Raw genomic sequence first — 12532 nt, forward strand, 5'->3', positions numbered from 1 at the left:
TGACTACAATCTCCACCTTTCAAGTTCAAGCGATTCTCCTGCCTCAGCCTCTTGAGGAGCTGGGTCTACAGGTACCTACCACCATGCCTGGCTAATTTTTTTGTATTTTTAGGGTAGATGAGGTTTCACCATGTTGGTCAGGCTGTTCTTGAACTCCTGACCTCCAGTGATCTGCCTGTCTTGGCCTCCCAAAATGCTGGGATGACAGGTGTGAGCCATTGCACCTGGCTTTTTAAAAAAGTTACTTTTTTAATGGGAGGAAGGAGTCCAGGAAGGCAGGAAGGCTCAGGGCCCACGAAGGTGGTAATGTACCCCGGCACGAATTTGTTCTTATTTCCCAAGTTTGATTTGTGCTTAAACATAAACTGTGTATATATAAATGGTAAAATAACTAACATTGAATGTGAAGGCAATTTTCATGTTTAAAACGATGAAATTGGAACTGACAGGCTAGTGGTTGAAAGACAAAAGAAACGTCATAATTACGTACAATTGTATGTATGTAATACTTCATCCCAACATGAAGCTTAAGCTCCTGTTGGGAGCATAAGGATAATCTGCTGTTAAGTAATTTAAGACATTGTGGGAAAAATATAATTAAGGTGCTAATAATGGCAAATACATAAAATATCTTTACAAATATTCTTATAATCCACAAAATAAAAATAACAATTCTAACATACAATTAAAGAGACCACCAATGATGTTTTCCGCATCAAAAATAGTGATAATGGCTATTATATTCCTAGTTTTCAGATATGTAAGTTCTATATATGAGAGGAACTTTAGGATATTCTCCCAAGCTTGCAAAGATGCTAGTATATTTGTTTTGCTCTGTGGCATATATTATAACTCAGAGTTACGTGTTAACAAATATTTTTATTTTTATTCACTTCTACATATAAATAGTTAATGCATTTATGATTTTATGATTTGGACTTTTTGACTCCTGCCTTCTGGGTTCCATTAGTCCCAGAGACACTGAATAATTGAATCCTACGTTGGGCAAAGGTGTTGGAAACATTAACAAATTTCCATTTACCAAATTCTTTAACACATACATTGTCTTTGGTTTCATTGATGGCACGGGATGGAAGTTTTTGATTTGCCCCTTCAATGATTTTTTAGAATTCTCAATTTCCAGATTCCAGAAGGCAGTGCTGTGTCCCATGTTTGTTACCTTTGCCCAGGGATACACAAACCTCTACTCTTGTTCTGTCATCTGCTTTTTATCTTTGTTTTCTATTATAATTAGACCTAATTAGAGTAATTCAAAGTTGATACAACCTTATATTGAAATTTTTCCATTTGTCAAATAGGTATACAGAAACCAACTTGAATATTTAGTATTTTTTACCCCTAAGGGAAATTTACATTTGGGCAAGAAACACAGTATTCTTTAAGTCCAGACAGAAGGGAGAAAGGAAAAAAGCAGGCAATACTCTTTACAACCCTTTCCACTGCTGAATCAGGGACCTTGCTGAATATCGCTCAACAACAACATCACCAACAGTGGGATGCCAGAGTTCAGCAAGGCCATCAGAATCAAAATTATGCTTCCTGAGGTGCTAAATGTGTATGAAGAATAGATAATGGTGTGTCACTCAAATAACTGCTGGACAGTCCGTGAGAGACCTGTGATTGTAGGCAGGCTTGCAGAATGAGTGTGCAGGAGGCACTTGAAGATGTGGATATCCAGCAGTGTAGTGGATCAGTGTTGGTTAATGCGTCATAGCAGGCCAGATGGAACAGCAGACAGATCGGCTTTGGTGGAGTGATTGGACTTGGAATGACTTCCTCTGAACAAATTTTGGGACAACTCAGGAGAAGAAGGAGGCAAAACTGTGGAGCATGACTGGATGTGGTTTGACTGCCAGTAAATTTGAATTCATCACTGACTGGGCAGAGATAACCTAGTCATTTATAAACACTTTTTCTCTGTTTTAGGTTCTTCAGCTGGGATCAGATATCCTTCCTCAGTATAAACAAGAAGCGCCAAAGACGCCACCACACATTATTTTACATTATTGTGCTTTTAAAACTACTTGGGATTGGGTGATTTTAATTCTTACCTTCTACACCGCCATTATGGTTCCTTATAACGTTTCCTTCAAAACGAAGCAGAACAACATAGCCTGGCTGGTACTGGATAGTGTGGTGGATGTTATTTTTCTGGTTGACATCGTTTTAAATTTTCACACGACTTTTGTGGGGCCCGGTGGAGAGGTCATTTCTGACCCTAAGCTCATAAGGATGAACTATCTGAAAACTTGGTTTGTGATCGATCTGCTGTCTTGTTTACCTTATGACATCATCAATGCCTTTGAAAATGTGGATGAGGTAAGTTTTTTGTTTTGATTTTCTGAGTACTATGGGTCATATGTTTTGCAAACATCAGGATAAATGGATTCCACAGATAATCCAAACCTCTTTTTAGCCACCACTTTCAACTTTCTTGAAACCCTTGCCAAAAAGTATTGTATTTGCTTACTTTAAATTAGTTATTATCTATTTCTTTTCCTTGATATCTGGTTGAAAGTGCTAATTACTACAAATTGGAGGTTGTGGACGGAAGAAGTGGAGGAGAAAAAAAGTGGCTTGTATTTGAAGTCAGATATGGTTCACAAACTAGATAATTGATTGAAATAAGATACCAGGTTGGTGTAAAAGTAGTTGTGGTTTTCTCAGTTACTTTTAATGGCAAAAACCACGCCTACTTTTATAACAACCTAATAAATAGATGCATTTTCTTTGAAAAGCTGCAGCATTTAAAAACTCTACATATTCACAGATCTTTGGACTCCTCCTCTCAAGACACATGTGGTAACAGTGGTGGAGTTAACATAAAGATAAGACACTTTCATGAAAGAGCAATTCTTGAATGTTTGCTGCTTTGGTTTCTTCTTCATAGCTTTTGCTTCACATTTTGTCTGAATGTGTTTGTGGGTATTGGATGACATGTGAGTCCATTTTCACACTGTTATTAAGAGACAGCCTGAGACTGGGCAATTTATAAATGGAAGAGATTTAATTGACTCACAGTTCTACATGTCTGGAGAGGCTTCAGGAAGCTTATGATCGTGGCAGAAGGTGAAGGGGAAGCAAAGACTTTCTTCACACGGTGGCAGGAGAAAAAGGAGCACGGGGAAACTGCCACCTTTAAAACCACCAGAACTCCCTGACTATTGTGGGAACAGCATGGGGAAAACTGCCCGCAGGGTCTAATCACCTCCCACCAGGTCCCTCCCTTGACATGTGGGGATTACAATTCACGGTGAGATTTGGGTGGAGACACAGAGCCAAACCATATCAGATGACTTCTGATGTCTGGTCTAATTTAAGACTCTGCTTCTTCAGTGTTATCCATGCACCTAGAATTACTTAAAACATGTAAAAGCTTAAAAAAACCACTTCATTCACAGCTTCTCAGCCTCCAACTTAATAGTGGATGATATTTAAGTTGTTATACCAGGCTAATAGGTTATAACCAGTAATTTCAATTCATAATATATGATAGAGTCAGTATAGAATATATCTATTATGAAATGTATTCATAATGATAATGTTACTAACTCAGTTGCCTTAAGATGTTCCTATAGTTTCTACTCTGTAAACTGCTCAGGTGGAAACTTCTCTGTTATGTTGTTATTGTTGCTGTTGTTACTGCATGTGTGTTGGAAGATAGATTGAAACTTTTCTTTAGAGACTTTTTCCATAAAATATTTACATTTAATCAACTGTAATAATGCTATAAATATTATTTCCCCCAAATTTAAGTGTAGGCATTGTATTTTGATATAGTACATGTAATTATTACTTTATAAATTATGGGAAAAAAGGAATCATAGTAATTTATTTTCCAAGTTTTGATTCCACCTATATCAAGCTTTTAGAGTTGTTTTTTTTTTTTTTCCCCAAATTTATCTTCTGGAGTGAGTTCAAGAAGTTAATTTTGAAAATACAAATCACATGATATTTGTATTTTCAAAATTAAGCAGTATTTATATTTTGCACACTACACAGATGATTACATGATTACATTGAGATTTTGTTTATTTAGAACCTAGGCCTAAAGATTTTAATAAAAACAATCACTCATGTGGAATCTAGAAAAGTTCATCTCAGAGACAGTAGAATGATGATTACCAGGGGTGGGGTGAATGGGGAAATGGACAAAGAATACAAAATTCAGTTAGATGGAACTAAATCTAAGAAATCTATTATATAACGTGGTGACTGTAGTTAACAATGTAATACATGGAAAAATGCTAAGAAATTGGGTGTGAAGTGTTCTCACTGCAGAAATGATAACTATGTGAAAAAACATGTCTGTTAACTAGCTAGATTTACTCATTCCACAATGCATACATGCTTAAAAATGAGACGTTGTACATAGTAAATACATGCAATTATTTCTGTCAATTAAAAATAATCAAAAGATTGGCTTGATTAGTATTACAGTAATACATTGTGTAATAAAAACATTTATAATTGTATATAATACTGCAATTATATATATTAAAAGATTCTCAACTTTGCTCATATTCAAGAAATGCAAAGTAAATCTACATTAAATACTATTTTTATATAGCACGCTGTGAAGATCAAAACTATGTTAGAACACTAGGCTGTTGAGTGTAGGAGCCAAGTAGGTGAACTGCTGAAATCTCCTTTTATAAACATCGGCTGTGTGGAGCACAGTCAGCGGCACCCTTGGTCTGGCTCCTGGCTTTAGTAGGCCTGATCTTGGCATCTCTTCCCAAGTCAGCATTTAGTGATCTCACAGTGGTAGCTTGAAATTAGCCACATTGGGAGTATTTACACTACAGTAAGTAACAAAAGCTACAAATTAAGGCCTTTTTAAAAAACTTTCTGTAGAGCCAGTTGTTAATCATTTTCCAATGTGTCACTGAACACAGTTAACTGAAGGCTGCTTGCTGCCTTTTCTGATCTGCTGCAGCTCACCTATTGAAGCTGGGCTTACACATTTCCCCAGGGCTGTCCCAGGCAATTTCTGAGTATGGTGGGTATACTATAACTTGCCCATAGTTTTGCTCTGGGACTGTCTATTTACTGTGTAAAACATAAGCTCTTTCTTCGTACCTGAGTCTTCCTTCCCTCTTTCACAGGTGTTAGACCTGCATTATAGTCCAAAGGCTCTTCCTGTTCCTCTGCTCCCCACATTGTCCTTCCCAGACATCTACCTAAGTGAAATTCTTGTGTAAATAACCCTGGCTTGGCTTCTACTCCTTACAGGACCTCAGTTGATCAAGTGGGATGTGGCATGTCACTCTCGTATACTGCTCAGGGGAGAATGAATTGGTAAAATCTCTGTAAAGAATAGTTGGCAATGTCTCATTTTAAAAAAGAGAAGACCCTACAGGCAACCACTTTCAAATTTTTCAGGGGATTCTTTTATTATTTGCTTCCATGTCACCAAACAACACGATTACATATCTACCTCTTTGTCAGTCTTAGGTTTTATCTTTGACTTCTCACTATGAAAGGTGAGATTTTAGCTTTACTTTCTACTTTCTCTCACTACTTTCATGCACCATTTTTATCACTTCATTCTTACAATATATCATCCTTTTGATTCAATAAATATTAAGTGTTGATGTTTTTATTATTATTATTATTATTATTATTATTATTATTATTATTTTTGGAGACAGTCTTGCTCTGTCACCCAGGCCAGAGTGCAGTGGTATGATCACTGCAACTTCTTCCTCCCAGGTTCAAGTGATTCTCCTGTCTCAACCTTACAAGTAGCTGGGATTACAGGTGCACACTACCACACTTGGCTAATTTTTAAACAATATTTTTAGTAGAAACAGGGTTTCACCGTGTTGGCCAGTCTAGTCTTGAACTTCTGACCTCAAGTGATCTGCCCACCTCAGCCTCCCAAAGTGTTGGGATTACAGGCATGAGCCACTGGGCCTGGCCAAGTGTTATTATTATGACTGCAAATATGCACTTTATACCTGATCCTTGTAGCATGTAGCATGCTATAATTACTTTTCCTTTTCTGTACTTTCTATTTTTCTGGTAGCTGATAACTGTCTGATTTTATGTCTTCTGTGTTCTTAACACTAATCCAACCACAATGTTCTCTAACAATGATCTAAATCTCCCTTCATTATATTGATGCAAGAGATATTTTATCAATATCATTTTCTTAAACCTCTCTTTACTCTTTCACCTGATTGATAGTTGAACTAGCTATAATATGCTTGGCTAGAGAGAATTTTCCTTCAGAATTTTGAAAGATACGATGCTGTCGTACTCTGTCTTCCAGTAATTCTGATAAGAAACAGAAGTCATTATTATTTCTGGTCCTTTACATATAACCTGTTTCCTCCTTCTGGAAGTTTTGTATGTCTTCTCTGTCCCAATGTGCTGTAACTTTCTGATGATATGCCTTTGTACAGGTCCATTTTCATCAGTTTTGATGGGTATTAACTAGGTAGTTCTTTTCGGTTTGGAAAAGAATGACTACTGTCTTCATATTTTTCCTATGATGATTTTCTCCAGCCCTCTGGCCTTTTCTAAATGTTCTCTCTTTCTGGAACTCCTTTTATTCAGATATTGTACCTATGGGACCCGTCCTGGAATTTCTTTCTTTCTTTTTTTTTAATCTCCTATTTTTCAATCCTTTATCTTTTTGCTGGTTTCTGGGAGATTTCTTCCCATTATTTTCTAACTTTCTTTATCCCTAACAATGCTTTTCTTGCTTAAGGTCTAGTTTGCTCAATGCTATTGTAGCTAAATTAGCTTTTGTATAGTTGGTGTGTATTTGGTCTGTATATTTATGAATATATATTTTATGAGTAGTATATGGATTTTGAAAATCTTTTTAACAGGCAAGTTTAATCTGTTTATATTTATTGTGATTAATTACATTTTGATTTACTTAGTACATCTGATTTTCCATTTTCAAATGCCTTTTTAAAATATTTGTTTTTCTGTTTTTTTTTTTTTCCTCCAGGTTTTGGATTTACTGGACTTTAATCTCTTGGATTCCTCCTACAGATTTGGAAGTTTTTCTGTTAATCAATTACTCTTACATTTTTAACATCAGTGTTTGACTTAATAAATTCCAGAAGCTTATAAGTGTCTTTACCTTTCTTCATTTAATTCAAGGACTTCTCTTCTCCTTCATCTTTCAAATTATTACTGTCTTTTATTTTGGGTCTACAGTGTTTTTAATTTTTTCCTTTTAATTATTATATAATTATTATATGAATATTTGTCAATTCTTATTTAGATTTAGCCACACATTTATCAGCTCCTTCATTCACACTATTTTATGCATTCTTGGCCTTCTTTCTGGGTCAGTTCCTATAGACTGGCTCTTTATTACCCCTTGTTATAACATCCACCTTTCTGGGACATATTTCTTTCAGGAAGCCTGCCTGCATCATTCCCGAGCAGCTTTAATTAATATCTTCACCTTGTTTTGTCTTCACTTAAGCATATGTATATGTATGTACCTTAATATAGTTAAAATATTTTTTTCTTTTGTTGACTTATGTGTGTTCGTAAGTATTACATCAGGGAAGGAGTGCATAGCTAAATTACTTACATCATAAGGTGGTTATAAGGAACAAATGGGAAAAGGGAACAAATGGGAAAAGGGATGCTAATATATTTTGCTTGTAGAATTCTGCAACTCTGATAGGGTATTATTATTTCATTTGTATGTGTTTGTTTCATCAGCTTGATTATAAATTCTGTGATGGTGAAGAATGTGTCTTCCATCTCCTTGGTATTTCTTCATTGCTCTTAAGGTATACTGGTGACTTACTGACATGAGCAGTAAAATGTTAGCAAGGTTTTAGTAAATTGTACAATGACATAAAAATAAAATAGAACTTTAACCTGAGGAGGAAGTACATTAAAAGTGACTTGGGAGTAAGAGAGAATATGAGTCTGAAAATTACAATATAATCCTTTTAAATGATGTAAGTGCAGAATGACTTAGAAGACTTAATAACATTATTTTCAAGATTGTCGACATGCTCTCTGAAGGTAGTTTGGTTTACTAGGAATTCATGAACTGAATATGTGATTCTTTAAGAAAATCATGAGGCAGAAAAGACAGGTTCCATTAAAGAAAGTGATCTATTTAAAAGGAAGGATCATAAATTTTCTAAAAGCCATAAACAGAGGGTAAAAGACTGTTGTCACTAAGAATCCAAAGAATAGGATTGTGCTTCTTTGTAGTATGCATTTGAATACAGCTTTGGGAGGTTCAGGAAGCTTGATTTCTGGAAGATTAGAGGGAGCTGAGCCATAGAACATCATCGAAGATGGAGCAGCTGCAGATAACACACTGTTTGGTAGCATAGGAAGATTTAGGAAATATGATACATGGGGAATTTTGATGATAATGACTGGTCTTAAGTGATAAACATGAAAACTAGGTCAAAAAAATGAAATTGGGAAAAGATTACTCATACATTGCTTTAGGAGGAAGAATGAATAGAACAATAACTGCTAAGTGGAAGTATATAAATACTCTTAATTTTTAGAAAAGTTTATGGAAAATCATTTTCTAAATTATTGTTTTATGATGAATTATACTTGTCAAGCTGCCACATGCATTATTTCACTTTATCCTGTATAATTACATTAATAATGTTTATTTCTGATCTAGTCATTTAAGCAAGAATAGGAAATCAAAGATGCTAATTATGCTTCTAGACTTTAGTGACTTCTGTCAGCCTAAAATCCTCTTTGCCCCTTTTTTATTACCATCTCAGACCTTCTAGAAAGAATAGTATGTTAGAAATTGTTATTTAATACAGTTGGCTTACAGAGGCTTGATGGCTCTTTTTTCTTTTTTCCGTGCTGAATGGTATATCAGCACTGTGATGCCTGGATGTATCACAGTTTATTTATTCATTCACCTACTGAAGAACATCTTGGATGCTTCCAAGTTTTGGCAATTATGAATAAAGCTGCTATAAACACTCATGTGCAGGTTTATATGTGGATGTAAGTTTTAAACAAATTTGGGCAAATACCAAGAAACATGATTGCTGAATCATATGGTAAGACTGTTTAGTTTTGTAAAAAACTGTCAAACTGTCTGTCTTTCAAAGTGGCAGGATCATTATCTATTCCAATCAGCAATGAATGAGAATTTTTTTTGGTCCACACCCTTGCCAACATTCAGTGGTGTTAGTATTGACTATTCTAATAGATGTATAGTGGTATTTGTTTTAATGTATCTGTTTTGATGCTTTAAAATTTGCAATTGCCAAATGGCATATGTCACTGAACATCTTTTCATATAGTCTCATAGGAATATCTTCTCTGGTAAGATGTGTGTCCAGATCTTTTGTCCATTTTTTAATCAGGTTGTTTTTTAATTGTTGTTTTAAGAATTCTTTTTATATTTTAGATGATAGTGCTTTATTAGATATGTCTTTTGCAAATATTTTCTCTCAGTTTGTGACTTGTCTTCTCATTCTTTAGATTGTGACTTTTGCAGAGCAGAATTTTAAGTTTTAATGAAGTCCAGCTTATCAATTCTTACTTTCATGGGTTGTGCCTTTGGTGTTGAATCTAAAAAGTTACTGTCATATTCAAGGTCATCTAGATTTTCTCCCATGTTATCTTCCATAAGTTTTATAGTTTCGCATTTTATATTTATATGGTTCATTCTGAGTTTAAGTTTGTGAAGGGTGTAGGGTCTGTGACTAGATTTACTTTTTAAAAAATGTGGATATCCAGTTGTTACATCACTATTTGTTGAAAAGATTGTTCTATTGCTTTGCCTTTTCACTTTTGTTTAAGATCAGTTGATTATATTTATGTGGTCTATTCCTGGATTCTTTATTCTGATCAGTTCATCTATCTGTCCATTTTTTCACGAACTCTCTTTATTGCTTTAGTTTTATAGTTGGTCTTAAAGTCATGTAACATCAGGTTTCTAACTTTGCTCTTCAACTTCAATATTGTAGTGGCCATTTTGAATTTTTCGCCTGTCCATATAACCTTTAGAATCAGTCTACTCGGATCCACAAAATAACCTGTTAGGCTTTTGATTTGGTTTTTGTTGTCTCTAGATCATTTTGAGAACTGACCTCTTAACAATATTGACTCTTACTACCTATGAGCATGAAATATCTCTTGATTTATTTAGTTCTTCTTTGATATATTCAATCAGTTTAGTAGTTTTCCTCATACAGATCATGTACACATTTTATTTGATTTATATTTAAGTATTTTGTGGGGGTGTTAAAATAAATGGCATTATGTTTTTTGTTTCAAATTCTACTTGTGTCTTGCTGGTATACAGGAAAGCAGTTGCCTTTTGTGTATTAACCTTGTAACCTGGAACCTTGCTATAATTACTTATCAGTTTCATGATTTTTGGTCTGTTTATTCATGTTTTCTACATAGATAATCATCTCATCTCATAGATAATCGTCTGTGAACAATGACATTTTTATTTCTTCCTTCCCAATAAGCATACTTTTTCTTGTTTTATTGCATTAGCTAGAATTTCCATGATGATATTTGAAAAGAAGTAATAAGAAGGAACATCTTTGCTGTGTTCCTGATCTTAGTAGGAAAGCTTCTAGTTTTTCACTCTTTTTTCACTCTTTAGTATGATGTTAGTTGTAGGGTTATTTTTGTAGATTTTCTTTATTATGTTGAAGAATTTCCTCTCTGCTTGTAGTTCGTTGAGAGTATTTTATCGTGAATAGATGTTGGATTTGTTAAAGATTTATCTACATACGTTAATATGATCATGTCATTTTCCTTTAGCTTGTTGATATGATGGATTACATTAATTGACTTTCAGATGTTGAACCAGCTTTGCATACCTACAACCAAATCCATTTGGTCACAGTATATAATTTTTTAAATACATTGTTAGATTAAAATTTTAAAATCTAGTGTTAACAAAACTAGTATTTTGTTGAGAATTTTTACATTTATGTTCATGAGAGATACTGGTTTGTACTTTTCTTGTAGTGCCTTTGGTATTGGGGTAATTCTGGTCTCATAAAATGAATAAGAAAGTATTCTTTCTGCGTCTACCTTCTGGAAAACATTGTAGGAAATCAGTATAATTTATTCCTTAAATGTTTGATAGATTTCACTTGTGAACCTATCTGGGCCTGATGCTTTGTTTTTTAGAAGGTTATTAATTATTGATACAATTTCCTTAATAGATGTAGTTCTATTCATATTATTTTTTTCTTGTGTGGGTCTCAGCAGATGTATCTTTCAAGGGTTTGGTTTATTTGATTATCAAATTTATCAAATCTGTGGGCAGAGTTGTTCATAGTATTTCTTAATTATCCCTTTAATACTCATAGAATTTGTAGTGTTGTCCTGCTTTCATTTCTAATATTAGTAATTTGTGTCTTCTCTCTCTCTTGTTTCATTAGCCTGACTAGAGGCTTCTTGATTTAAATTTTTTTTTTTTCTTTTGAGATGGAGTCTCACTCTGTCACCTGTGCTGGAGTGCAGTGTGCAACCTCAGCTCACTGCAACCTCTGCCTCTTGGCCTCAAGTGATTCCTGTGCTTCAGCCTCTCTGGTATCTGGGACTACAGGTGTGTGCCACCACATCTGGCTAATTTTTTGTATTTTACTAGAGACAGGGTTTCACCATGTTGCCCAGGGTGTTCTTGAGCTCCTGAGCTCAGGTGATCTGCCTGCCTTGGCTTCCCAAAATGCTGGGATTACAGGCATGAGCTACTGTGCCCAGTCAAAAAAAATTTTTTTAAATTTTATTTTAAGTTCTGGGATACATGTGCAGGATATGCAGGGCTGTTACATAGGTAAACTTGTGTCATGGTGGTTTGCTGCACCAATCAACCCCTCACCTAGGTATTAAGCCCCACATGAATTAGTTATTCTTCCCAATGCTCTCCCTACTGCTCCCCTGTACCCCTCCGTCAGGCCCCAGTGTGTATTGTTCCCCTCCCCATGTCCATCTGCTCTCACTGTTCAGCTTCCCCTTATGATTAAGAACATGTGATATTTGGTTTTCTGATTTTTAAAATCCTTTCAAAGAACAGCTTTTGGCTTTGTTGATTTTTAAAAATTTATGTCCTATTTTCAATTTCATTTATTTCTGCTTTTTTTTTATGATGGCTTTTCTTTGACTTACTTTGGATTTAACTTTCTCTTCTTTTTCTAGTTTGCAAAAGTGAAAGTTTAGATTTTTGATTTTAGCTTTTCTTCTTTTCTAATATATGCATTCAAAGCTATAAATTTCCCTTTAAGCATTGCTTTTGCTATTTCCTATCCTACACATTGTTGAATTGTATTTTCATTTTCATATAGTTCAAATTATTTTAAATTTCTTTTGAGATTTCTTCTTTGACTCATGTGTTATTTAAAAGTTTGTTATTTAATCTCCAAGTAGTTGGAAATTTTTCAGATATTGTTCTGTTATTGATTTCTAATTTAATTCTACTGTGGCCTGAAAGCAGACATTGTATGATTTCTATTCTTTTAATAGGCAAAGTGATTGTAATAACAACTTAAAAATTATTTATATT

At 34.5% G+C, this 12532-nt stretch overlaps 1 protein-coding gene across 1 annotated transcript in view; it reads left to right on the forward strand.

Moving 5' to 3' along the window:
- The window catches only part of KCNH5 (potassium voltage-gated channel subfamily H member 5), a 398615-nt gene that overhangs the window by 71648 nt on the left and 314435 nt on the right, over positions 1-12532 (forward strand). The window contains exon 6 of the mRNA XM_003924415.2: positions 1948-2340. Within this exon, the coding sequence (XP_003924464.1) occupies positions 1948-2340 (393 nt within the window). The remainder of the gene's footprint in view (positions 1-1947; positions 2341-12532) is intronic.

This window comes from Saimiri boliviensis, chromosome 2 (assembly GCF_048565385.1).
Source record: "Saimiri boliviensis isolate mSaiBol1 chromosome 2, mSaiBol1.pri, whole genome shotgun sequence".
NCBI classification, from domain to species: Eukaryota; Metazoa; Chordata; class Mammalia; order Primates; family Cebidae; genus Saimiri; species Saimiri boliviensis.